Consider the following 27,495-nt stretch of genomic DNA (forward strand, 5'->3'; position numbering starts at 1 on the left):
AACTGGTAGAAGATTAGGAAATTAAATCAGTTTTAAGCTTTTATTCCCCCTCAATCTGATCTGTCATAGAAGGAAAAAAGCTTTGATTAACATATGACTGTGTCACACAAGCAAATTGCCAAACATTACTCAATGGCCATGTTACCTAAGGGCTACAGGATTTAGCAGAAAATGCATCTTCCCAGTAGGTCACTGATAGAATATGAAAGCCTTTAAGAAAGCCAGAGCAAAAAGTACAGCATACGAGCATTAATGTCTGCAAAGAGGCTCCCAATTTACCCTTCTAATGCAGGAGCAGCTTAGTCTCGTGTTCTTCAGGTTTAACAACAACACAACTGGGCACTGTCCATTGGCATGGACTGAGCCATGCCTGGCTGCAGTACTCCAAACTTTCTACCTGTTTCCAGGGTTTTTTATATAAACAACCTCAACAAACTTTGTATTAGTAATGAAAATATTTGAGAATATAGTTACAGGACCATTCTGTGGGCTGCATCCTCTTATGCTTGCAACAAAAAAAAAAAGATTTATAAAAAAGCTGGTATAAAGCTGTAATGAGCTGTCAGGTTTTTTGTTAGCTGGGCACCTGGGGAAGAGAGGAAGTTTTGTTCCCAAGAATAGGAAGGCGAAAGGCAGAGAGGAGGAGGAGGAGCTCAGGAATGGGAATGCACTTGGGAAGAGATAAATTGCCCATTTGCCAAAAGGGGAAACACCACTCCCTTGAGAGGAGAATCCAGGCCCCCAAAAAATTGAAGCCATCACCATCAGACTGTGCTTTCCACCTCTTTGTGGCTTGTGATGGCTGTGGCGGCGTCCCTGCTGCTGGTTGGGGCCGCTGCGTCGGCGCCAGCCTTGGCGCACCAGGGCAGGGTGGGAGGAAGATCCGAGCTGTGACAGGGCAGGTGCAGGAAGTCGTAGCTGATTCAAAGGAGTTATCTATCAAACAAACTCCTGTCTTAAATTTTGATCTCTTTTGATATTGGATCGTTTCCTGTCTTTTCAAACTCGTTTGTCACGGGGTTGCATTAGCTGCCCCAGGACCACTGCCTCCAAAAGCAGGGAAACAGCTGTGTGGTTGCAGCTACCTTCCCTTGCACCCAGCTGCTTTCGTTGGAGCAGTTACTCTTTGAAACATAGCACTTACTTGAGGGAAAGTTTTTTAGGTTTTTATTTGCAGTAGTGTGCTGCTGGGCTTTGCTACTTTAAAACCATTTAAGTTAATAAATCTGGGGAATCAGAATGGTGAATCAGACCTATTATCTCTCCACTCTTTTCATATTCCTGAATGTTTAAGAAAGCTACGTTCATTTAGACATGGCATAAAACATTACATGTGATATGCTTTCTTCAAGCAGCTTTTCTTAACAAGACATAACACACAATCTCCGAGTAATGTAATTGAACATCTTAAAGTTAAAAAAAGCGTGGTGGTCTTTTTCTAGATTCAGGATATTCCATCATATTTTAATGCCTGTGAGTTGTGGATTAAAGAATCTAATTATTCACTAATGAGCAGTAATGGTACATATAAACTAAGGGTCACTATCCTATTACAGGCACCTGATGGTTCACTGATAAGCATTTGGTCATTAGATTGACCATAAAATATAGTCAATAATTGAGGTTACTCATAGAGCAGACACCTTATCAGCTTTAGGCATGGTGGGACAGCTTGTCAGTACTCTGTGTCCTGATTGTGCTGTGACTGAGCATATGATTAGGGTATTGAAGCAGTCTGTATCTAATGAAACTGCAGGAAAGGCATAGCAATATTAGCACAACCACTAAATGACTAATGTGTTTTTGTTCCAAGCCTCAGACACTTCAATTAGTTCCAATAAACTGTGATCTAGTGTAGCGGTAGGCAGAGGATTCAGATATTTTGTGTACAAGCTTTCATTACACTAGTCAGAATTTGTAGTGTTTTGGGGGCAGATGAAATTTGTGTGGCTTTGCATGAAAAAATGATGGAAATAATAAAAGCTGTCATTACCATTTTAACTTCATTTTCTCGGTTTTATTTTCTCATTTTTTAGGTTCAGAATTCTTTCTGAAACAATAGCTGGTGCCTCATTTAAAAGATAAAACTGACAGTAGCAAATTAGATATCTACATGTTCTGCTTTAAGATCCATTCATGCAGTTCATATAGGCTTGCACAAATAGATCTAAACTTAGAATGTATTCCTTGGCATTTCTTACCATATGGAACATTAGTCAAATAGTCTCGTTCTTGAAGGCTGCTGTAGAGATATTGACTTTACTGTGCTTTAAACTGTTGCTGAGAAAATAACCTCAGAACCTATTTTTTTTTATTTTTTCCATGAGGATGCCTTAACTTTCATAAATTATTTAATACGGTGAAGGATGCAAAATGCCTTTTGTCTTTCTGAACTGCTGTTCAGGAGTCTATGATGCGACCTTGGAAAGTAACCATAGAAACATGTTAAAAGCATCAACCAAAAATCTGTAGTTCAGTTGACAGTGATGCAAATTCTGTGAAAGAAGATTACAATGTATTAGAAACACTTGAGGTATAAATTACCGCTAACCTGTTAAACCTGATTATTCCATGACTATCAGTACTTTCAGAATTTAATGCAGGGAAAAAAGCACAAAAAATGAAACGTACATTTTTTAAGTTGCCATGTTCAAGATGTTTGTAGCTAAATTGCTTCAGTCTGTCATTTTTTTGCTCTGTTAAAAGCAAGAATTAAATTTTTGCTAAGTTCATAATGTAGTTCACCAGTTCTCTGCATTTAATAGCTGTAAACTTTTACCCTCTACCCTGCTGGGATTCATTGGTATCCTGGCTTTGTGCAGAGCTGGCATAATTTAAATCTCTTTGACAGATAAAGTAGATAACTGGGTTATGAGTAAGTAGTTCACCAGAAGGTGAAGAAAATTTGTGACTCATTGGATCCTGAGTTAGACCTTTTAGTGCTGACTTGTGGTAGTTAGGCTAGTTTGTGAGGCTGAAACAGAAGAGCTTAGTATAGTTAAGGGTAACCATAGTAAATTCTTGGTGAATGACAAACAAGTCAAGGGAGGAAGCAGAGTTGGTTGTTACAGCTTCCTCGTTAGGCATAGTCCCCACCCAAGAAATCATATGTTGAGGTGATGGGGAAAAATTAAAATTGAATTAATTACTCAGAAAAGCAGCATACCAGCTCTTCCCAGTTAAGACTGTCTTGCTGGCAGGTATGTGCAAAAACCCATGTATGGTTCATCTCCACTTGGCAGTGTCATAGCAGTATCAAGGGAGATACAAGGCTGTTCTAGGGATGCAATGACTGACTAGTATTAATGCAGATTGACTACTGCTTGGAATATCAACCCATACTCATTAAATGCCCCGCAATGCCCCTGTTTCTCTTGCTGCCACTCAATTACTGTTGGAAGCCCATCTTCTTCCTAACATTAATACATAACCATGTTTACATCTGTACTGGAGACTGCAGCACGTATGTGTAAAGCCAGATGCCAGCACTTAAGGCTGCAGCCCTGTGTAGAGAGGGTGGCATGGAGCTGCCTTGTCCAGGGAGAGCCACACTGGAAACGGCATCCTGCTAACATTAACCCTCTCAAGCTGCTCCGTGTGCCACAGGTTGTGAGGGAGGCGTGAGCAGTCTGCGGCTTGGGAGAAAGCTGCAGATGTGGTGAAGCGTCCAGCTGTTTCAGAGGGAGCCTTTTCTCCTTACTGAGTCTCTCCTCTGAATCTAATGGGTTGGAGCAGCCTGGTCCCTGCAGGATGTCACTCCGTGATGCTGGAGAGGCAGACGCCTTCCCAGCCCCCTTTTACTTTCCACATGGAGCGGAGAGAGCACGAAAGCCTTTGCACAGATGTGCAAATGGAGACGGAGCGGGTGCTACCGAAGGGCTTGCCTCGTCTTGCTGGTGCCAGGCTGTGGCTCCTGGAATGTGGTTGCTAGCCATCCCCATGGGAATAACATGACATGGGCTTAGCACAGCGCTATGCAGGGACAGCAGACCAGGCAGGGTGTGTAGCATTGTGCAGTATCTTGTATCGTCTTAGGGCAGCTTAAGCTTTCCTAGTTGCTGTGGCAGCATAATACTGCCTATAATTAAGGACAAACAAAACAGTGTTTGCTTTAGGTATATCCCATTTCGTGTTAGTCCATAAGGAGGATAAATTAGAAGATAAGCCTGAATTTAGTAGGCTTTGTTCTTAGAGGCAGAAATGACTCTTAGGACAGTGCGTTTAAGAGCAGAACATCATTACTGATATCATTGCTAGTACTGCATCATACATTTACACAGTGCTTTATCAGCATATGATAAGTGAGGATCCCTGCTATGAACAGCTCGTCTGTGAAGACTCTGAGACTGACGGGACAAACAAGGATCAGACACAGAGCTGTAGTTCAGCAAAGGGAGGAGGTAGAGAAGTTGAAGTAATCAAGAAGAGAGGGAAGGCAGAGTTTTGGACATCGGCACTGGGGATTTGAGTCAGTGAAATCATGAAAAAAGTCCCAGAGGTTAACAGATTTGAGATCAGGAAATGGCTGAGTAGATCGGGGAGTGTTGAATGATCAGCCTTGGTGGAGAACAGACAGTGAGGATTTGAGAGACTCAAGGGGAATTGGCTGAGAAAGTGAGGGTGGTGGTGACCAGATGAAGAAGCAGCATTGGGTATCTTGGGGCTGTTGGCTTGGAAAATGAAGCTACCCAGTGTGAGCGTTAGGGATTGAGGTGAGAACCAAGGTGAGATTGTGCAAGGCATCAGTGTTGGGGAGACAGGGAGCAGAGGTGTTTGGAAGGAGAGGCCTTGCCTGGAAGGCATGGGCCACAGAGGAAGTATGGGAGCAAGATGGGCAAAAAGGTGACACTGGGGGTGGCAAAATGAAACAAGGAGGGAGCCTGGTGCCAACCAGGAAATACAGAAAACCCAGGAAATCTGAAAAAAAGGCGATGAAAGAGTGAGGAGGGAGCTAGATATAGTGATGTAGGGATCTCATGGCCCTCATGATAGGGACTTCATCTTTGGAGGTAGAAAGGGAGGATGTCCTACATCTTTACTTCTGTTTCATAGGAAAAATGGAATCAAGGCACTACAAAAAATTTGCAGCATTTTCTGCTAACCAGTTGCCTTAAAGATCCTTCCCTGTGAGGCCAGTCCTGGGGAGGCTGATTTTCCTCAGCCCCTGAGTGCTGAGTAGCTGGACAATGGGTCATATAGGAGCTTGTGGAGCACCAGGAGAAGCCCCCAGGGAGAAGTGATGATTTTTTGAGCTGTTCTAGGTGGCTCAGTGCCATTGCTATTAGAGGCACTGTGCCTTGGCATTAGCTTTATATTCTGAGACATTCTTCATGTCCAGGAGGAAGAGCAAAGCAGAATCATGTAGAAATGGTGTGGCCACAATTACGTGGAAAAGGAGTATCTAAGCCATTGGAACTGCCCAAGTTTGAATTTACAGAGATGGAAAGGATCAATGGAGAGTGTGTCTGTGTGGGGGAATGTGGTGGTCAGCAGAGGGGTTTTTAACTAGAGAAAAGTCTGAAGTATTCATGGATAATCTTGACTGCAGTCCTGAGGATATTTGTTCTTATTTTGCCTTCTCTACTTCTCCGCTTTTCTCAACTTATTATCTTGTCCCTTAATTTAGGCATTTTTCATATGACCTTGTCTGTATTTTCTCGTTCATTCATAGCTGAATGCCCCCGCCTGATTCTGCGTTCCTGAATATGTAGCATTTTGCTGGTGTCTACCCACCTGCATGTCTCTCTCCCTTTGGCTTCTTCCCATCTTTTTGCCTTCCCTAACTTGTCAAGGGGAACATTTCTTTCACCTCCCCCCACTGCAGCCCTCCCAGTCTGCCTGCTTTTTTGGTTCTTTGACTCCCGACCATCAGCACTGGTTCTGACTCCTCTATTTAGGGTCCCTCAGCTCGGCAGCAGTGGCAGCTGCAGCTGGTGACTTTGCTGCAGGAGGAACGAAGCATTCCATAGGTAAAATGATAACGGTGACTTTCTTGCAGGGCTGTAATTTGACAGTTCGCACCTGTTTCTCTTAACTTTCTTGCTGACTTTCCGACTCTTCCAATAACTTATTTAACTAACTATTTTAATGCTTCGTTATGACAGACAAACTTAGCAGTCAAAATAGGAAGTCAGACTGATCCTTAATTGTTCTCACTGCTGACTTGCAGTCACTCTAACACTCAGTGTACCGTGTGTTGGGTGCAGGTTGCAGAGCAGATGGACTTTCAAGCGACGCTGGCTGTATTCTGAGCTGGCCTACTTTGCTTGCTTGTGCTAATGGCGAAATGAGACATCTCACATTATCATTTATAACAAAAAATGAAATGTCAGCCCAGAATAATACATCAGCATTATCATTTCAGTGCTTGACCAGCTGCAGGATTGCTCTGAATGTGCTTTTAAATTCTCTTTGAAATAGTGAATTTTGGCTAAAACTTCCCTCATCCTTCCTGTGTGAGGTTGGAAGATGTTTCTTTTGGCAGCATATTTCAAACAGCTTAGCCAGTACCTCAGTCAGCATCAGCTGGTGCTTCTGTGCACATTGTTGCAGAGTGGTGCTTTTGGGGTTGCTTTATGCTTTGTTGAGCTTTTTGTGTTGCTCAGTGGTGGATCTCACTTATTAAGAAATACTGCCCTATGGAGTTTTTACTGGAAGGAAATGACTCAATGGAAGTTAATTAGCATAAAATGAATCTAATTTTAGTGTTATTAGTGAAGCTGGTTGCAGTCCAGGGCAAGCTTTAGAATATCCTTTGGTAATGTGTCTTGAGCAGGTCTTCAGGAGGTGCTTGTTTCTGCTGAAATTCGAGCTTAGCATTTTGGGATCAAAAATATTGAAAGCTGTCTGGCGTAGCAGGCATGGGTTTGGAGGGGGGTGTCTGGGAGCAGCGTGCTTGCTGCATTTCACCTCGCGGGGGAGGCTGAGCCTTCTCTCCCCTCCGGAGCCTTTTGGGCAGGGTCCGCTTCTGACAGCCGTATCCTTCCCAGTGTGTCCACAGTGACAGCAGAACATGCGTTTTCCTGCTGAGTGCTGTTTTAAATGGTGCTGCGGTTTCAGCCTATTATACCTCTGAGAAGAATCGTTACAGAGCTGATGTCAGTTAAATAAATCACAGGAACACTGGGCTTTAAGAAAGCCTGTGTGTTCCTCCTCTGTTTAAAAATACTTCACTGTGTGGGCGTACGACTTCTGTACTTCTGTGATTTCCATTGCATCATTTAATGCTGTCAGTGCCCATTTAACTCGGTAACACTAGGCATAAGTAAATGTCCCCCTGAGAAGTTATTTGCTTGGCAGTATAGGTGTCAAGCCTTTGATTAAGCATCTGAACTAAAACCTGGCTGAAGCAGGGATGGACCCTCTGCAGATTTACTAGATACACAGTAAAATGTGGAACTGAGGGAGGTAGTGGTGGTGGGAAAGGTATGTCTGTGGGGACGGTGTGCTGGGGCAAAGGAAGGTAACTGAAAATCAGTCAACCCCAGAGCTGAACAGTAAAGGATACTTTATAGTCGCAGATGCTAACTTGTATTCAGACTGTGATATGTGACTGGGCATGTGGAAATCCTGGATTTCCCCCTAGTTCAGTCCCCCTCTTTCCTGCCTGATGTCTGCCTGAACCTCATTCGTGAGATGACCCCGTATTTGCCATGTCCTGCTTTTTTTCTCTTCTCCTTTCCCTTCACAAATGTGCCTGTTTCTTCCCTGGAGCAGCCTGAATGAGCAGAATGCTTTTCTTTTCATAGCAGATTGTTTCTGATAAATAGCATGGAGTGTAATATCCTTTGTAACAAAAATAATGTATCGCCTGATGAGTCATTTTGATACTGGCTTCTTTCTGTATATTGGGAGCTGGTATTGCAGGGCAAAATGTTAAGTGATCTATTTAAGTAATTACTTTAATAATAAATGGCTAGTTAGCACCATTGTTTCTGTTTCATTGCTTTGTAATTTAAAAAATGTCTTTATTATTTTTCCTGATAGAATACAAATGAGACTAAAATTTTATTTCCCTCAGCCTCCCTGTTTCATGAGTCTGTGTCTTGCTAGCAAATAAGCCTAACTTTTTTGCCTAGGGAGTGTGCTTAGATTGATGAGGTTCTGCCTGCTTTAGCTCAGTTAGTTCATGAAGTAGAGCGAGAAAATATTGTTGGCATTCAGGTAGCTCTGTTTTCAATATGTAGCTATCTATGCTGTGTGCAGCCCGGGAACTGACATATTTCTCTATTAGGTGTTGACAGTCTTGCTTACATAAAGATTAACCTGCACAGGTTTTCAGCAGTTTGTCATATGGTACAATTGTAAACAGCAAGCATGGAAGTACAGCGATATGTTCATCTGCTCTTGTTTTGTTCAACATCATTAGTGAACAGAGCTGGAAACGGTATGTGGCAGGCTGCAGTGACTAGTTGTTTTTCTGGTATATAAATTAATAAGTCAGTTCCTGAACCTTGGTCCTGGCTGCTGAAGCAGAGTTCTTTGACCAGAAAAGTGTCTTAAATCTGCAAGCTGAGGAGAATATGGAGCTGACATCACTCGTGACAATTTTGTAGCAATGACCTCAAAGGCTGCTCGATCTGGGAGGGCAGAAAAAAATGACTGGCGTGTAGCAGGCAGTGCTCCTGAAGAGCTGCCCTCTGGGGTTTCTTAAACATGGGGAAAAATTAAGGAGGAGAGCTGTGAAAATTCCTTCTTGGATTCCTGTCTGCAAGTCCCTTGAATGCTTGAAAGTGGGCTTGGTTGGTTGCTTCTGTTCAAATAATAATGTGTAGTCAAGAGATGGGATCAGCTCTTGGATCTGTATAGCGTAAGAAAATTCTTCTGATTTCAGAGGTACTCTGCAGGTTTATTTTAACTTGTCATCTTCCAGAGGTCTTTCTGAGTCTGTCCCGAAGTGGGTCTGCTTGATCTTTCTGTCTGGTGCCTGAATTCGGGTGAATCTCAACTGTCATTCCTCCAGGCATTAGGCCTTAATTCTGTACTTTCTCAAGATGTGACAGTCTCTTTTTACTGTATCTATTTTAAAATCACAGGTAGGAACAGCATCACAGATTTAGGGCCTGATTTTATACTGCTCCGGTCAATAAGAAATTTGGTACTGACATAACCGATACCTGGAATATTGTAGTTGATTTTACATATGAAACTTGAAGAAAGATGTGGATCAGGAGACTAGAGCAGAGGGACTGCAACAAGGATGATCAGAAGCTCGGGAAACTTGACCTATGAGGAAATGTTGGAAGGACTGGGATTTTTTGGTCTGGAAAAGAGAAGACCGAGGGGAGACATGGTAACAGTCTTTATATAGATAAAAGCTGCTGCAAGCAGAAGAGAGTAAACTCATCTGCATGCCTGCTTGGGAGATGAGGGAAAACAATGAACATAAATTGCAGCAAGACAGGTTTATACAAGATATTAGGTGTGAATTTTCTAACAGTAAGAATCGTTAAAAGCTGGAATTGATTGCCTAGGGAGGCTGTGGAGTTGCTTTCGCTGGAGGTTTCTAAGAACACATTGGACAAATATATATTGGGAATGTATTAGATAAAGTTCATCCTACCATGGGGAATAGGGAAAGTCTAGATAACCTCTTAAAATCCCTTCCAGTCCCATCTTCCCTGCTTAGTTCTGAGCAGATGATATTCCTAATATGTCAATATAGCTGTTTTTTTCTGCCTTGCTGATTTTAATAAGAGATAGTAAGAGGAAAATTAAGAGGTCGCTTGACACGAGAGGCTAAAATTCAAGCCTGAAATGCAAGATTATGCTATGTGCAAAAGGCAAGGCATGAACTTAATCTCATGTTAGAGATACTTTCTCTTATAATGTTGGCTTGGTAATATCCCCACAATATTAGATGTGGTTTGACATTTTGGAATGTTTCAGAATAATGTTTTTCTGTTGAACTGTATTACCATCACCCATTATAAAAATGCCGTTGTTTGAGGCTGTGCATTGTGCTCCAGATGAACTAATTATTTATCAAGGAAGGTGAACCACTGAAATAGGGAACTTTAATTGTTTGTTCTTCCTGGCAGTGCTTCTTGACAGCATTGCTGGGACAGCTAATGAAACAAAGGGTTGGTTCTGTTCTTGTGTAGTAATACTGAAGTGAGGAAAACCTTAATATCCTCCAGAAGCAATATATGCAACACGAGAGCCTAGTAAGCTTGTTCTAGAAAGGAAAAACCATAATCTCAAAATATAACATACACTTTATATGTGACTTCTTGTTCTGCGTTGACCAAAATTACTGTTAGTCTGAATGCCTGAATAACTCACAATGGTGTCATGAGGACTAACATGTTAATGAAGTCAAGCTGCATGTTGAATATAAGTACAGTGTATGAGAGTTGAGGTATGGCAACTATCCTAAGCAAAGATTGTTGAGGTTTAGTTCCCTCAGGCAGAGGGAATTGGGATGGAGCAGTCCAAAAGACTGCTAAGCAGGGTTGGATGGGCCAACCCCTTTAAAGACTAATAGCTTGGCTTGAGATCTTCAGCAAGAGAAATTACAGGCAGTGAGGGACACCAGTACAACTTTGTTGATTTCTGAGAATCTGGCCTTAAATTCAGGAAACTGATAGTTTGCAGGAAGTGTAGGAAGAACAGGCTGGATGAGTCTGGCTTTGAAGAGTTTTGGAAAACTCCGGCTCCAACTATATCCCTCAGTTTGACTGCATCTCTCTTCAGCTTTTGATATCCTGTCCACACACAATTGCTGCTGAAATATGGATGGTGTCTGTCCTTTCGAAACCTCCATGATACAGTTAGACATTCCCAGCTTTTCGTTTAGAAATGGCTCTTTCTGAATAGGATTTTATTTTCTAAATCTAGTGCTGTTAATGGAAATTGATACCTTGTGTTTTTAAGCTTGCATGGAGTTTTTGGTAGCAACTGTACTGCTTCATTGTGTTACCTTTCTAATTTTAGAACCACAAATCAAACAGTAATAGCAATAATAAAAGTAATAATGCCAACCAAGTTTATTTTGTGAGTTACGGAAGGCTCAGGGCAGAGTGCTGGAGGGTGTATTGTAGGACATCCGTCTATTTGTTGTCTGTATTGACGAGTAATTAAGGAAACAATAACTGGAACTGCAGATACAATGACAGACTATGTGACTTTCCCACCGCTTCCTTTCAAGTTGGTTTGCAGTGGGAAAGGGTTGTTAAGTTGGTTATGTAACATTGCAGTGATGGCTAAGTTTGCGGGCTGGGAACTGGGAAAGTTCGGGAGAGTCTTTCTTTTGGATAAAGATTTCTGAGCTATCCAATGTAAATGTGCATCCAGAATTTTCCAAGCATTGCAGAGGGTTCAGAATCAGCAAAAAAAAATTGCTCCTGGCAGTATCTGTCAAGATCATACCAAACCCCTTGAATAAGCCCTCCAAAAAAGTAGGATATTTGAAGCTTGGACTGTATTTAAGGCTTTGGCCTTGACCCTCCCAAGTGAAGCCCATAGCCAATCTCACAATACAAGTAATAACAATGATCTCTGAAAGATAAGGCTGGCTAATAATGCTAAAAGTGTGTTAAAAAAAGCAATGACTCATGTTGAAATGAATATGCAAAAATTGTGTTTTCTTTTGTTGTAATTTTTTTGTCAGTGGAGTTTAATAATGGGAAGCAGGACTCCCACTTCTATTTCTTACTGATGTTGGTGGTTTGTCTGTAAACCCATCATATCAATTAAATCTCAGTTGACTCATTTCCCACAGTATTTCTCATGTCACTCTTCTTTCTGAAGCTTAATAAATATTTGCTTAGCACTTTGTGGAATTTTATAATTTCACATAGTTCCAAAAGTTTCAATTCTACTTTTCTTTTTCATGAAGAAATTATGCCCAGAAGGAACAGCTCTTAAGGGATTTAAACTGTGCTGTTTACTTTCACAGCTGTAATGTGCAGAACGTGTAGTGAATGTAGGTTGGAAGAAGCTTGCTGTATGACTGAATATCTGAAATGTCAGGTTAACTTCACAGGCACCATTTTAAAAAATGATCATATTTTTCTTTTAATGGCCAGGCTTTGTAGTTACTGTTGTTGCATAGTCATATTCCCCAGATACTGAGCATTTTATAATTGATCTAGTCATGCTTTTCCTCACTAGTCTCATCCATGTGTGGCAGAAAAGCTAGTAATCTGTAAACTGTGTGGGGGAAAGAGCAGGTTAGAGACTGTCCCTTGTCATTTGATATTTGAGTGCTCCTGCATGCACCATATATTAGTTTTATTTTCCACCATGACACCTAGCTATGAGGAAAGAACTCTCCAGAGCATCTTAAAAGACAACTTCTATTAAAGATGAAAAGAGTTAAGCAAAATGCAGACAGTAGATCTCACAGCTAGAGGTAAAAATAATATACACGGGTGTCTCTAAAGCTTTAATTGGACGAGAGGTGTGAGAGCGTGGAGTCCCCTGCAAGAACGTTTCTTAGACTGCTTGGCATAAGTTGAATAGGGAGAATGAAGATAGGTGGAAAGCATACACCTCTGCCAAAGCTGTGACAAAATACTTGGAAAATGCCCAGAAAAATAAATGACTAACTCTAAGGTTTCACACTGTACACCCTAGGGGACATAGTTTTCCCTGTGAGGAAATAGAAGTTCAGATTGGTGAAGGGCAGACAGCCCACTGTGGTGCCGAAGATGGATGTAAGGGCTTCCTATGCAAGATTAAATTTGAGAAGGAGAAGCAAATCCGGAAATAGGCATGGCACCTAATTAGGCACCTATGGGAAGTGCTGTAATATAGCCTGTGCATCTGTCTTTATGGTACCTTGCTAAACAAAAAAGGCCCAGTTTACAAAAGCTTAGTCTTCCCTTTTTTCATGGGACAAAAAGAATGCTGGAGAAAAAAGCACTGAAAACTTAGGCATAAATTCAGTAATGAGTTGTTGGATAAGGACTGCAGAAAATCCAGCACCCATGAGTGTCTCAAATGGCTCCCTGGAAATACACAGACTGCCATAAATTTTACAGAAGTAAGGTTTGTGAAGTCAGGTTTTGTTTTATTTGGTTGGGCCTGCAGCCAAACCAGCCTGGCCTGTATTTTGGCCTAATGAGTGCTTGGCTGGGGTACCAGCACGTAGATTGCTGGTGCTGGAAGAAATGCATGAGGACTGATGAGTGCTTGTGTCGTACTCTCTGCCTGGCCTGGTCGAGGAGCCCAAGCACAGTACGTGAAGGGTGCTGCCCAGCTGTCTTTGGTGATAGTTAAAGAGCTGACTGCACTTTTATAGGAGTTGAGGACAGAGGTTACTTACCTTTGCATTCAGGCTCTAGATTTTGATAGTTGCATTTCATTTTGCCTATATTGCCCAATTCTTTCCATTAGACTTTTCTTTTTTTCCTAAAAGGGGAAAGTTAAACCATTTGCTATTGCTATCTGGGATGTTCCTACTACAGAAACAACATCATTTCAATGTCAGGCAAAGTGATTCTTGCATACAAACGCACAAAGAGGTATATAATTAAGCTTTGCGCAGTGCTACCTGAGGAAAGATGCCTTTTAAATGTGGACCACATACATCATTATTAGTGCAGCTGGCCCGTTGCCCATCAAAGCACTGATTATTTTCTACAACAGCTACTCCAGTTCCTCTGCTTTTTCAGTTTCCTGTTATCCCATGTGGACATCTGCAGTCCCTTTGCCAAATTTCTTAATACATCATGGCTCTCTAAACTCATAGGAAAAGGATTTATCAGCACTATAGCAGTTAATTGCTCTCTCTAGCATATGGCACTGTCCTTTGAACAGTGGAGATGCAGAAAGGGTGCGAATGCTGTTGGAAGTAAATCAGTTTGAAAGTTGGTCTATCTTGGTGGGGAAGTTAAGAAAACTAGTGGTTCTGTCATCTTCCACCTGCTTTTTGAAATGAGAGCTACTGTACTTCAATATAACTGACTTATTTGTATATTTTGCTTAGCTTGGCCTTTCTGGGTGCATTTACTTATTGGCTGTTAGTGCTTAGTCTAGGTGCTTGAGTAAATGTTGCCTGAGAAAATTTGTTCTTTGTGTCCCATTCCCTTTCACATATGCTTCCCAGAGGAGCTCCTTCAGCCAGATCTATTGAAGGAATAATTATTTCATCAGGATTTAATGTATATCTTGATTGCACTTTGAAGAGATTCTCTTGAGCTGTTTTTATCATTTTAACAAGGAATCATAGCATGTAAACAAGGAAATAAACATTATCTTTCATATTAATCAACAAGATGATTAAATAATAACCGCAACTGTTAATTGGTACTTGGAGACAGAGAGTAATGACTGTCTTGAGTTCCAGAATGAGAGTACCAACAGGTAGAGACTCTTTTCTGCACAATAAAGCTGCATATTTAGGAGTCATTACAGTTTTAATGTGCAGCTGCAAACATAGTGAAGTTGTGCAACGGTTTGTCTGGTGTCCTATTTCAGGCATATGTTTTGATACTGGCTGGGGTTTCAGCAAGGGGATTTGGGATTTAGGCAGTTAAATCAGTTCGCATTGCCACCGAAAATCCAAGGCTTTATGTATGTCCATGCTTGCAGTATTTTGCTTCTCTGTGGGACACGGTTCCTGCTGAGTTCAGGATGCAGCAGGAGTCAAATGCTGCTGCTTTCCTTAAAGGCAAGAGTCCAACTTGTCCCTCACGAGACAGTGGCTTATGGCTCCCTCTGAGTTTGGAACGAGAGCCAGATTTTTTCCTCACTTGAGTCTTTGTCTTTTTCTAAATACCACAGTGTTTGCAGAGGGAGAAGGAAGCCTGTGGGAGGTCTACATCTCTCCAAGTTGACGAAGGAGAAAGGTTCAGGGGTTTGAAGCACAGGTTCGGGCATTTAGAGCATAGGACTATGAATTTTGGAGATCTGTATTCTGGGTCTTGCCCCTAGTACCGATTGCCTGTGTAATCTCAACCCAGGTGAGTCATTTTGCTCCTTGGGACGCAAACAGTACTTCACAGTGTAACTCATTTGAAGCAAGTACTGCTGCTGGAAGAAACCATGCAGCCCTCCTGCTCCCAGCATTCATTTTAGCTTCTAACATCACCCCCAAATAAGCAAAGGCATAATTTTCTTGTCTGATCAGCTTACTGAGTTGATTCAGCCTGAGGCTGTCTGATTACTAGGTTGAAGGCAAGGTTAGTGGTCCAGATTTACCCCGAATTAGGTGTGACAGCAAAGCACTGCCTTAGTTTCCCCATATGTCTGTTGCCTACAGTAATTACTTCACAGCTGCTGAGGCCAGCTCATTCTGACTGAGAAGTACTTTGCAATCCTGGGCTGAAAGGCATGATAAAAATATAAAGTAGCAATTGTATAAAGAGACTTTTTGTGGTCACATATACTAATGTAAACATAAACTAATGTAAACACAAATGAATGTATCCAAAGCGACAGACCTTTGTGTTGCAAGTGTAGATCAGAAGAGTACCATGGTTTCAGGTCACAGACGCTGGCAGTGTAATACTTTGAGTCTTTGGCGTCTTGACAGTCATTCGAAGTAATGATAGAAGATAGCATGCTGGATGTTTTTACGACATGCATCTGAGGGTGGGCTATCTACTGACAGCCTGTGGTTCAGGTTGCACCTTCCCTATTCAGTTGGAAAAACTTTTCCTTGACTTTGGCAGAGCTGAGATTTCACCACCACCCAGTTGTTGGTGGTTCCCCAACATGTGCTCGCTAACGTGTATTTTTTCTGCTTAACTCTGCAGGCTGATTTTCCTGTACAGGTTTTGATGTAGAGTTGAGTTTGTTTCTTGTTATACTGTTTAGTGTTGCTGTTGGGAAGCAGCAGAAACACTGGTTATATGCCTATTTTTATTCACAAGGAAGAATGTTGCAATTATAATCGTATGTTTTAATTTTTTCTTCATCTTTTCTGTTTTGAAATTCTGCATTTCAAAAGCAGGATCATTATCATTTAGAACATTAAAGCATGTCTCTTTAATAGCTTTCCCTTTTAATGTGGAAAAATGGAATTGAGGAGGAAAAACCAATCTGTCTGGAAGGAAATTATCTAATGATTTCAGTGCAGCCAACAATAGAGTATCTTGAGCTCAGCTCACTTGGAGTGTCATTCTCTGTCTTGAGTAACTTGTAGAATACAAAACATCACTTTCATAATGTTATCACCAGCAAAGTCCGTCTGGTCCTGCCAGTGATAAGGGAATTATTTCAGCTTTTTATGATGTCAATGAGATTTTAGCATTTTAGGATTCAACTGTGAAGCTGTTGGGGGAAGAGGGGAAAGTTAGATTACAATTGAAACTCTGTTGGGGAAGAAATTAAATGAATATTTTGCCAGTAATTTTTCTACCCATATTTCCTTCTGTTAGTCTCCTGATGGTGTGTTCTTATGAAATCTGATTAGAATGAAGTGACTCGATTTGTTAAACAGACAGTGATCACAATGAATTTGTTTGTCTGGTCCAGATTGCAGTTAACACCCAGTAACATTGTCCTTTCTTGCTATTACTTTTATACAGAGCAGCACAGAAGCTTAACCTGTCTTCGAAGAGAAAGAAATTCCATCCTCCCCTGCCACACACACATGACTTCTCCATCTATGGCTCTAACTTTAGTGGCATCCTGCAGCTCTGTCCTCCCCCAGCACCACCATGCCTTCTGAGAGCTGTGTCCAAAATCAAGGACAACCCTGGCATTGGAAAGGTAACTTTGGATTTCAATTATTTTTAAATTAGTTTTCTAGATTAATTTTAACAGATCTGGAAACCTTCAGCCTAAAGGAGGGTTGGATAAGCTCAAGGGAATGGTTGTGAGAGAGAGATAGACACGTCTGTGAATGCGCATGAGAGCTGTTACCGTTTGTTGGCTCAAGAGCTGGTAGCCTCACAGCAGATTCACTGCACCAGTGTCGGCTTCACTGGAGCCAGTGGACATCACTGGCAATGGTATTGACAAAGGCTGTTTCGACCTTCCTGCTATTAAGTAAGCAGCAAAATTTTCCTTTGACTTCACTGATCCAAAACCAACGCACATATATGGGCTTCTCCTCTGGCAGAAGTAGTCTCTGCATTGCCTGCAAGGCTCAACCGCTGATGCTGGTGCTGTCCGTCTCCTGTGGGTTAAGGTGACGCATCGAGGGCATGTGGCTGAATACTTATTTATATAGGTTACTTGGCATTAGCATTTGAAGATAGAATTGAAGTACTTAATGTGCACAGGAGAGCTAAAATATGCATCTTCAGTAACCGTACAACACAGCATTAACAAAAAGAAATTGTCAGCCTAAATACCTATAACTGATACTGTTGTTTACAGAGAATACTTTGTATTCTCTTAAGACAGTGAGTTTGCGCTAAATGGAAAAGAAAACAGTCATTGCGTTGTTTTATGAACTCACAGATGAAAATATGGTTTCTGCCACTGTTTTTCTGGTATGTTAGAAAGGAGGATGCAATATTGTGAAATACAGTAAGCATGGCACAGTCACTTAGAGATTCTCAGGTGGCAGAAGAATTGAATAAGGAACACCCTTTCTGTCCATATATTTTAGTAGAGCCCGTTTGCTGTGCCTGCCTCTTCACTTAGCTGTGGCACTAGGGAATGGCCTTAAGAAGACTCTTTAAGTGTGTTTGCATCTCCTTGTGCCTGAAGCTCAAAGAACTGTTTCTCTGCACCTCACCTCACAGCACTTCTGTGCCTCCACCTGTGTGTAGCCAAGGGACTTCAGCCTTTTTCCTGCATTCTCAGGGTGGTTAGTGGAGCCAACCTGCATAACTTGTGTGTCATAGAAAGCTCTGGTTTATCTGATGTCTTCAAGTAGATCAGCAAAGTCTAATATAGATCAAGTGCATGGTCCCAGATGGCAGGAAATTATACGTCTTGGATCATGTGGTCTACCTACCTTTTTAATCAGTAAGCACAGCAGAGGTCTAATCAAAGGGAAGAGCTCTACTAGAATGGCTGGGAACATGGTAGGACCTTGAGCCAACCCACAGACCAGGGTTGTGCCCACCTGTTCAGCTGAAGGAGCTTCTCCTCCAGCATGGATATGGAGCATTTTGGCAATGTGGGTGGTATCTGTCCCCTGCCTGACACATGACAACAAGGGTTTCCAGAATTTTTGGATTGACAAGCTGCTGTGGACCCTCAAATGTTTCTTGTTTAGCTCTCAGCTGAAAACATTGTTGAAGATACTGTTTGCTTGGGCCCAGGGTTCCAGCTGTGGACTTCTCACCAGGTTACTTGTTGACCACTGTTTGGAAACCCCCTGTGCTGTGCTGCAGAGGATAAGAGCTCTCTGCTAGCAGAATCACCCCTACTCAGTTCACTTGAGTTAAGATCTAGACCATCCAAATGTTGATGGGGTGTGCTGGCTGTTAGTCTTGCTCTAAGAAGAAGACAATTAGGCATCTTCTCTGATTCACAGTTTAAAATGTGCAGTTTCTCTTAAATGATTCTGTTAACCCATCCCTCCTTTGCAACTTTTTAAATTACAATTTTTAGCCTTAAAATCTCCAGCAATATAGCACTTTGTAAAAATCGTGAGTCAGCACAAATGAAATTTCATTTATCCTAATTACAGCTTTTGGTCAAAGGAAAGGTGTCAACCCTATATAGGTGTTCTTTAGCGCTGAACGGTCATAGTTTCACCTTTTCTGAGCAAATGCTAGTGCCAAGTAGCTTTTGGTAGCATTTATTGCACAGTGGGATAACATTCTCCATTATATTTTTTCCTCTTCACCAGCTTCTGCTGGTCAATCTTAGCCAGACAGCATCTCCTTATGGCGGTGATGCAAATAAAGTAATTACCTTTCTTCCTCACTGCTTTAAGTATCATTGCAATTGAGAGAGCAATGAGCAAATGCTGGCAGAAGTGCTGAGGTCCTCTGTTAACTTCAGTCTCTTCTAACAGCTTTTTACTTTAGACTCTTCCTAATTGTCTTCTTCCTCAGCTTCTTCTTGCAGCCTGACCAATAATAAGTACGATGTCCACATATGGGACAGAATCCAGGTTGGATTCTGGAATCAGTTTCTCCTACAGCAGCATCTGGGGCTGTGGCGGGCTCTCTCCCTGGTTTCTTTGATCGTTCCCGGGTCAGTGGTGTGTCTGGCCCTATTATTACTGTGTGATTACAATGCATTAAGCAGCTGGTAGGGCAGTATTTTCCTTCCTCACCTCCCAGTTTGCTGCTGTTTTGTCATATGAAGTTACTTGTGACGTGGAGGGTTGGTTCCTCACCATTTTCTGCTGTACACATGAGAAACCACTGCTTTCTCATTAGTATTTTTTCCCCCCAACCTGTGCTCAGTGTTGTCTTTTAGATGGTATTCAATACATTATAAGCCTTAGAGGAGTAGAAGGTGGAAAATGTGATGTCACTTTGGGGCCAAAAGGGGGAAAAAAGGGCTGTGGAGGGAATCTAGGAAGTATAGACTATTAAGGCTGACTTTCATCCCAGACAAGGTGGCTGAAACAATAATAAAGATTGAAACTAGTAGACACATGGATAAATATGATATAATAGGGATTTGTGATGGAGCTTTTATTGGCAGAATGTATATGCTAGAGCTCTGTAGAAGAGTCAGTGAGCATTTGCATAAGAGCTTGTTCTTAACAACATCATCCCCATGCATGTCATGCGGTTCTGCTGGTGAAATTGCTGTATGGCTTTAATGGGCATTGAATACCTTTGTTATTGGCCACTTACTACAACAGTGACCCTCTATGTATCTTTTGCAATTTCTACTTATAATTTCTCATTGTTTTCAGTACTCTCTGGGAAGGTGGAAAATAAATGTCTCATTAATTCCTCTTACGTTTCACAAATGCCAATTTTCCCTTATCAGAATTTCAGCAGGAGCATGTGGGTTTGTCCCGTGATAAGAATTTCTAATTAAGCCTTTTGCTTACTCTTCTTCATGAAGAGTGTAAAATGTTATATACTCCAACAGGTGCTAGCAGGGGCCTTAATATTCAGGAATACCAAGCAGGGAAAGGTTGAAACAAATTTAGAACTGTAGGATCTCTCTGGGGCCTGTTTCATGTAATCAACAGTTATCAAACCCTCACGCACAAAAGAAAATCCCATTACCATTGGCAAACTGTATACTGAAAGGAATTTTGCTTACTACTGATAAATGTTACATAGTAAATTTCATACCTTTCTCTCCAATGTGCCAAAAACATCAGAGTCCAAATCATTTTGCTGAGTCCTACTTAAAAGGCAATGATCCACTGCAGTATGATTCTTGTAACTGAATCATTTTTGTGGTCTCTCTGGGTGTTATTAAATTTAATGTCAGAATAGGAGGAAAGACGTCTGAAAGCCATTTAATATTGTCACTGGAAAGAAGTTAGATTATGCTCAATTTCTGACATTAATGTGCTACTTAAGATAATTTATCATATTGTGTTATTAAAAAAGACATCCTTTTTACAGTGGCTGCTGTGTAGCATTCTAATTTGCTATTTTTCTTAGCATGGTAGGAAGCCTTTTTCATGCAAAATGTTTTTTCTAGGGTTCTATTCAGTGCTCTTTATAATGCTGCATCACTTACAACAGCAACTTTAAGTGCTTGTCTCTTCCAAAGATCCTGTCAATTTTTTATGTCAGAATGACAGAAGCCTTCTGTATGAGACAACTGAAGTGGTGCATTTAGAGGGAACCTGAATTGCCAAACATGTTTCTTGGACAGGTATATACATATTAGTCTCCACTTACAAGTTTTAAACATTTACTTTCATTTATTCTTTTCCAAGCCATAGCTAAGGTACTGCTAATATGATTTACTGATCATGCAGGGTTTTCTTAACTGTGTTGTATGTCCCATTCACTGGTTCTTATGATAGCTTGATGACGGATAACAAATAGGTACTTAATTTTGTCATCTTTATGGCTGCTTGTTTCCTAATGACTAGAGTGTTATTTCTGATATAAATCATGTATCATACTAAGTACTCTTCCATCCATGTATACAGGCCTGTATAATCCGAGGAACATATGTGCCTGCTGCAATACCTTGAACAGCTTAAGCAAAAATGTGAAAAATTAGATAAAAATACACAATTTCTTCTACTCTGTTTCCACCTTTAAAAACGAAACAGTTTTCTTCATGTCTTCTGGGAATAGAGAATCAATTCTTCCTTAATAGAGTACAATACAGAAGTGATTTTTTTTAGGTTCTCCCAGGGGAGCTAGATGGTCTATACTAGCATAGCAATTTTGCATATAAATTCGCCATCCATTGGTAGTGGCAGTATATGAAAGGCTTGTAAGAACTACACACAGTAAACCAATTTAGCAAGGGTTATATATCTGTCAGTTACAATTAAATCCATGAAAAATATTGGCTCTGAACTAGGACTTTTGTCATTTGATTTACACTGTAGTTGAAAAAATAAGTGATTTCATTGGAAAAGGGCCTTTATTCAACTGAACGTGAATTCTTTGTAATTTCTTGGTGAGAAATCTTAATTCAGAATGGTGGATGTCTAAACGTAGTTATTTAATTAACCCACTGTTATATGGCATTTTGTGAACATTGGACAAAATTAGCTTCCTGGCTGGGTGATGCTTGTCAAGGATGTTTGTTTCCAGGGAATATTTAGTGTCCATTCAAATTTGATATAATGACATTTATTGCTAAAGACCAAATTGCTTGTTCATTTAAGGATTATGATCCTGCTGTAACGCAGAATATGACCAGCATTTCTAGAATGGATTCCAGTATAGTGCCAGCACTTTCCCAAAATACAGACAGATAAAGTCATAGTTTATTTTAGCAACAAAGGCTCAAGCTTATGTATTTTAAATTTTTACATGCTTTTTAATATGTGCCTTCTATTTTTTCCTTCTCGTCTGTTTAATTTTAATCTCGACAAGTATATAAGCATCAAATGCTAACAAAGCATCACTATAAACACGTGATCCCTACAGATGCATTGATTTCAAAGAAGGTACCATATGTTATAGTTATGCCTGTGCTAACATATTTGGCTGGGTCAAGGTCTTAATTTCCTCAGCATTCAAAATGCCATGGAGTCTAGTCATTACTTAGTGAATTAGTGGAGTATTTTCTGTCTACATGTCTGCCCGAAATTAAACTATGTAGAGTGTTTGGCATCCTTCACTCCACTGAAAGGTGAATGCCCAACTTTCCCATATATAATAGTTTTTGTATTTATCGCCTAAAAAATGGGCTAGAGGTCTGTGATAGTCTTAGGCACAGAATCCAAATCATCTGGTTCTTTGTGTTAGGTGTGAGACAGTTCCTACCCTCTCTTTGGTCTTGGTGTTGATGGCCCTTCCATCTCTTTTGATTACGTGGTAATAACTGATGTGGTCCTGACTGTCTCAGTCTCCTGGCTGTTTCTGTCTTACAGTGCAGAAGATCCTTTTTAATGACTCACGGTGGGTAATTCTTTGTTTAGATCTTTCAGCTAAAATTGTGTAGGGTTGTGTCATTGTCTCTGTTATCCACTGGCTCATTTCTCTACAAATTCAGCCTTGGACGTGATTTCTTCTGAGATGATGCTTGCCTCAATGAGCTTGGTGGAATTTCATGTTCATTGACTTGTAGCTTTGCTGTAGCTCCCTTCAGTTCAGCATATCCAAAATACATGGGCTTCATTAGACAAAACTACTAGCTTGTCTCTGGCCATCAGTCTCACATTCATGTCTGCTGTCAGAAACAAGCCTGAGAGAAATTTGGAATTTGGGATTTTTCGGACTGTCTCTTACTTTTCCCAAACCTGCTTTCTGACACTTCGCTATATCCCTGATGTTTTGCACTATCTTGACCGGTTCTGCAATGAGGCCATTGTTTTGGTTGCTGTGACTCCCTTTCCCTGTTCTCCTCAACTCCAGCCAGTTTGAAACCAGGCGGTGTGGAGGTCAGAGAGCAGCCCGCGCTCGGCCAGGCCATGCAAAGGGCAGCGCCTGGGGCCAGTGGTCCTGCCACAGTAGCAGCGAGCCTGGCAGGGCACCAGGTCTCTCCTCATGACCCTCGGGTGCCAAACAGGAGCCTGTAGCAAGGACCTGTAAGAGGAGGACGGGCTGGTACCAGCTCACATGTGTTTCTGAGATGTTTCAGTGTTTAGGTGCTAAGCATGTACCTAGATTTGACTCTCAGAAGGGTCAAAGATGTCCAGGTCTAGCGTTTTGGTTCACGCCTGTGTCCCACAAATTGCCGATATTTGAGTGTACTCTCTAGATCAGTGATTCTCTAATGGTCTCTTTGGATGTTTTAAAAACTAACTGGGGTCTAGCCATTTCCATTGTTCTCCACACAAAGGGTTTTTCTCTCTCCGATTCTGGAAGTTACATTTTTTTGCAGAAATCTGCCTTTTGTCGGTTTGCCTCCCTTAGAACTCTATCGATGTGTGCCTAAAACAGTGGTTTGACTTTTATTTTTATTTTTTTATGCTACAAGCATCCATCCACTGGGTTTGCCTGCCATGGCTGGAACAGGTGAATTGTAACTTGCAAATGTTTGTTTTTATAACCTTTCTTTTCCCTGATTTCTACTGTGGGCTGACAGATAGATAAACCTAAAAAAAGAAATCCCTAATTACTGTGAATCTCTCTTATCCTTGCCAGTTATGGTTGAAATTACACCCACTGTTGTGTGGGTAGGTGGGCCTCAGACCTCATGCCCTTTTCCACAGCTTTTCCAAATTATATGCTATTATGTTTATTTATTAAATTCTTTATCTTTTAATGGTGTATTCAGGATGCGTTTACCATCTTCTTTTCCCAAACACTTTTGATTTTAATAGGATTTCCTTCAGCGATTCCGCTGACCTCCTGGTTCCTGCAGAAACATGAATTTGGAAAGTTCAGCAGTTGTGTGTTAACCCCCAGTGTACAAAACTCACAAGACTACAGAGCCAGTTAATTAATGAGATACTTCAGTGATTTGCATGATTCAAGATGGCTTCAGGCCCTGAGAAAAATATTAATAATGTGCATGTATTGTGACGTTTTTGTTTCTTTTAGTTTTATTTGCAGAAATTGAACTCAGATACAAACCTCTCCTCTTTGTCAACGCACTCATTAAAATTCATCCTCCATCCAGTATTCAGTGTGTGTATTAATGTGTGTGTACCAATCCCTGTATCCTTTATAGAGCTTCCACCTATAATTCTTCTCCTTACTCTGCATCTTTCTGTGACATTGAAGAGAACAGTTATGTTTTAAGGGAAGAAATACAGAAAAGAGAAATAAAGGGAGTTACTAAAAATCCCCTGTTCTAAAAGGAAGGATCATCCCCATCACAGGAAGGATATGCCATCTTAGCTCCCTTTAAGGGATCTAAAAGTGGTCAGGGTGCAGATGCCTGGAGCCTGAGATGACTTTTCTGGAACCACTGTGTTTGTGTGGTCTTTCCTTTCTTTTGTGTTTGTCTCTTCTGTGTCTCTCTTTTTCCTCCTGTTGCCATTCCTTCTCTGTCTCTCCTTTTTTTTCTTTCAGACTGGTTTTAATTCTGTTTCTTCATTCATTCTCCTCCAAATTCCTTCTCTTGTGTTTTTATCACTGCCCACAAAGTGTTACCAGTAGCTGATATCGATGCAGTATAGATGCACATATCTTTTGTGTACTGAGAACCATGTGCATGCACCCAGGATTTGCTTGCAGTTACGTTTTGCTGTTTCAAAAGGATAGATTTGAGCAATCTTTTTTTCTTGTAGTACTTACATGGGCATTTCCACTTTATTTCCAAGTGAAGTCAGTGTCCAGCTCAGCATCAGAATGCTAAAAAAGGAGCTCCCTCCGGCCCCTTTTCTCTTCTCCCTCCCCTTTCCCTTGAAAGCTCACTTTCACTGGAAAAATGAACATGGCCTTTGAGGCCTGGTAAGAGTTAGAATCTGATGCATTATGGGGAGAGCATTTAGTGTCCTCCAGCTTCAGAGAGATGGACTCAAAAAGCTGATTTGACACGAGCTTTTTCTGGGGGTGAAGCCATCATTGTGTTAAGGGGAGCAGTGCTGACGGAGGTAATGCGCTGTTGAGGTCAGGGGCAAACCAATTTTCCTCTTATACTAGCTCTGACTGCTATAATCTAATAATAGGCATAAGAGAGAAAAGAAAGGACTGTTTAGAGACACGCTTTGAAAACAGTGTGTATTTTAAACATTCATTTTAATTGAGTGACCCTGAAGTGGGCATTTGTATTGGTGTATATATTTATTTATTTACTTATTTTTCCTGAGGAAGGTTATTTTTCTGAGCCCCTTGGTAGCACGTCAAGGTTGAGGTAACACCACACAAAGCTGGCTTCGTGGGGCTTTTATGGGGAAACAGCCTTGAGCCTGTCACCTCTGATGCATTTTTGCTTTTGAAGCAGCTGTTTCATTTATTTTAAGGTTCGTTTATTTTCTGAGACGGTATTTTCATATTCATATCAGTATGCAAGAGGAAAGAAAGCAAAGTGCTGAAATCAGGGGACGGCTTGAGTCAATGGGTTGGAAGAATTTGGTGCTACCTTTGGTGGAGCCTCCTGTAGCATTTACTGGAGGGGTTGGTTGTTTCTTAACCTCTCTCTTTGAAAAAATGGGGGGAAGTTTTCATGAGTCGCTTTCGGAAAGTGCTTCCTGCAACAGTGCTCAGCCGTACCCCGAGTGACTGTACAGGGATGCCTGCGTGCAGTGGAAAGGAGGCTTTGGAGAAGCAAAACAGCTGGGGATCTAAATGAAATCTTCAGATAACCCACCGTCCCCAGCGGATACAGGTGGGACGGTTCAGTGTGGTGCGTCGTGCTGCTCCCGCCCATCTGCTGTGAACCTTCCTGGCGCAGGCAGCACGCTTGGCTTGCACCAGCCATGGAGGCCACCACCTTTTCACCATGTCCTGGTATGAAAGGGGGTCCCTGCAGGACGGCTCAGCCTGCTCAGGTCTCTGTCCATGGCAGTGCCTGGAGGCCTGCTCTTCCCCCTTCGTGCTTTGCTGAAGTAGATTTTCACTTTTGGTTCTTCTCTGGCTGTTATTTCTCTGGAACTGGGAGCGATGGGGAGGTGCTGACCACTAAGTGCATTGTTTTGTAGAAACAAAATGAGTCAAATTGTGTCAGCGGAATAAATGCACAACATTTTAATGAAAAAAAACATTCTTGGAATGTAGTAAGCAAGAGTCAAATTGTTCTGGGAGATTTAAGGTTAAATTCAGCAACAGTAAGTTACTGGAAAAGTGGATCTTTCTTCATCAGAAATCCATGCTTTCTAGCCCGGCTTCCCCACGCAACACGTGACTCCGTGCTAGAGCAGGGCCTGACTCAGGTCAGCAAGCTGCTGCACGCTCTGTGCTTGCGGGACTCGCCCGGCAGATTTGCAGCAGAGGGGTTGCTATCTGTCACTCCACTTGTAAATCGGATGGAAACGCTGTAAAAGGAGGAGCGTGTGTTTGGTAATGGTCAGTAGGTGCATCGCAGAAGGTGAGGCTCATGATGGGCGCTCTGCAGAGTGCGGGGGTAAATTGTTCCAGTTCTGCTGGCAGTAGTGGATTACAGCCGCTGAGGCTCTTCCCTTAGTATCTAGCTTAACACTGGTGAAGCCTAGGATCACAGTTGCTGTGACGGTGCTCCTGTAGCTGGATAAGGACATAATACTGTCATTTAGCTTGTTACCGAAACGTTTCATACTGGGCACAGAGAGTCACTCTGGCAAAGCATTGCTTTTCTCTAAGTTTGAATCTGCTGGACAGTACAGAATTGAAGATCTGCAAAGTGATTCCCTGTGCCTGGTATAGTCATTTACTTCAGTGCCAGGTGCATAAAATATGCTGGTTCTGATCTGGGAGCATTTCATAAGGATAAATGGTCATAAGTGGGTGTGAGGCAATAAATATCTCACACAGTTTTCCAAAACAAGAGCCTGATTTCCAGGAGGTTAAAGGAAGCAGGTGTGCAGCCCCCGCTGAACTTCAGTGTGACCCAGTCACTTGGCTCCCCCTAAGCAGCTCTGGAAATCACAGCCAATGTGTCTGAGCTCTCTAAAAATACCGTCTCAAAATGCCACGTGTAGGAAACAAGCAGTAGCACTACTGCAGTAGAAATGTGCTTTGTGAGTGGTTTGTTTTGAGGCTTCGGGACTTGTAAAATTTTTTTTTCTCCCTTCCTCAAGACTTCCAGTAAATCGGTAGCTAACCACTGAAGAGCCTAGCAATGACAGTGTAAAGGCATCTGCCCGGGAAGGCTATCAGAGAAGCACCTTCTTGTTAGAAGAATGTGAGCAAGGAATTGAACGTTTCCAGGCTTAGTTCAGTTTGAATGCGCTAGTTGTCCGAGCTTTGCATTATTCAGACTGATTTTCAGAGTGGAACAGTTTGTACGTTTGGTCACATTAAATATATGAAAGGTAGGAGACTAGAGTTTCCTTTTCTTTAGGCACGGTATTACACCTACAGAAGATTATACCTACAGCTCAAGTATTTAGAATTTGAAATGGTAAGATCGGAACAGAGTTAACTGGAGGGGCAAAAGCGCACCTTTAAAAGTAAGTTCAGTGCAGACCCCAGGGTGGAAGCCAGTCTGGAAAATCTG

The 27,495-nt window shown here is 41.6% G+C and overlaps 1 protein-coding gene across 1 annotated transcript in view; it reads left to right on the top strand.

The window, feature by feature from the left end:
• KIF26A (kinesin family member 26A) overlaps window positions 1-27,495 on the top strand; it is a 101,643-nt gene that overhangs the window by 57,000 nt on the left and 17,148 nt on the right. The window contains exon 5 of the mRNA XM_067295688.1: window positions 16,479-16,662. Within this exon, the coding sequence (XP_067151789.1) occupies window positions 16,479-16,662 (184 nt within the window). The remainder of the gene's footprint in view (window positions 1-16,478; window positions 16,663-27,495) is intronic.

Source organism: Apteryx mantelli, chromosome 4 (assembly GCF_036417845.1).
Source record: "Apteryx mantelli isolate bAptMan1 chromosome 4, bAptMan1.hap1, whole genome shotgun sequence".
In the NCBI taxonomy this organism is placed as follows: domain Eukaryota; kingdom Metazoa; phylum Chordata; class Aves; order Apterygiformes; family Apterygidae; genus Apteryx; species Apteryx mantelli.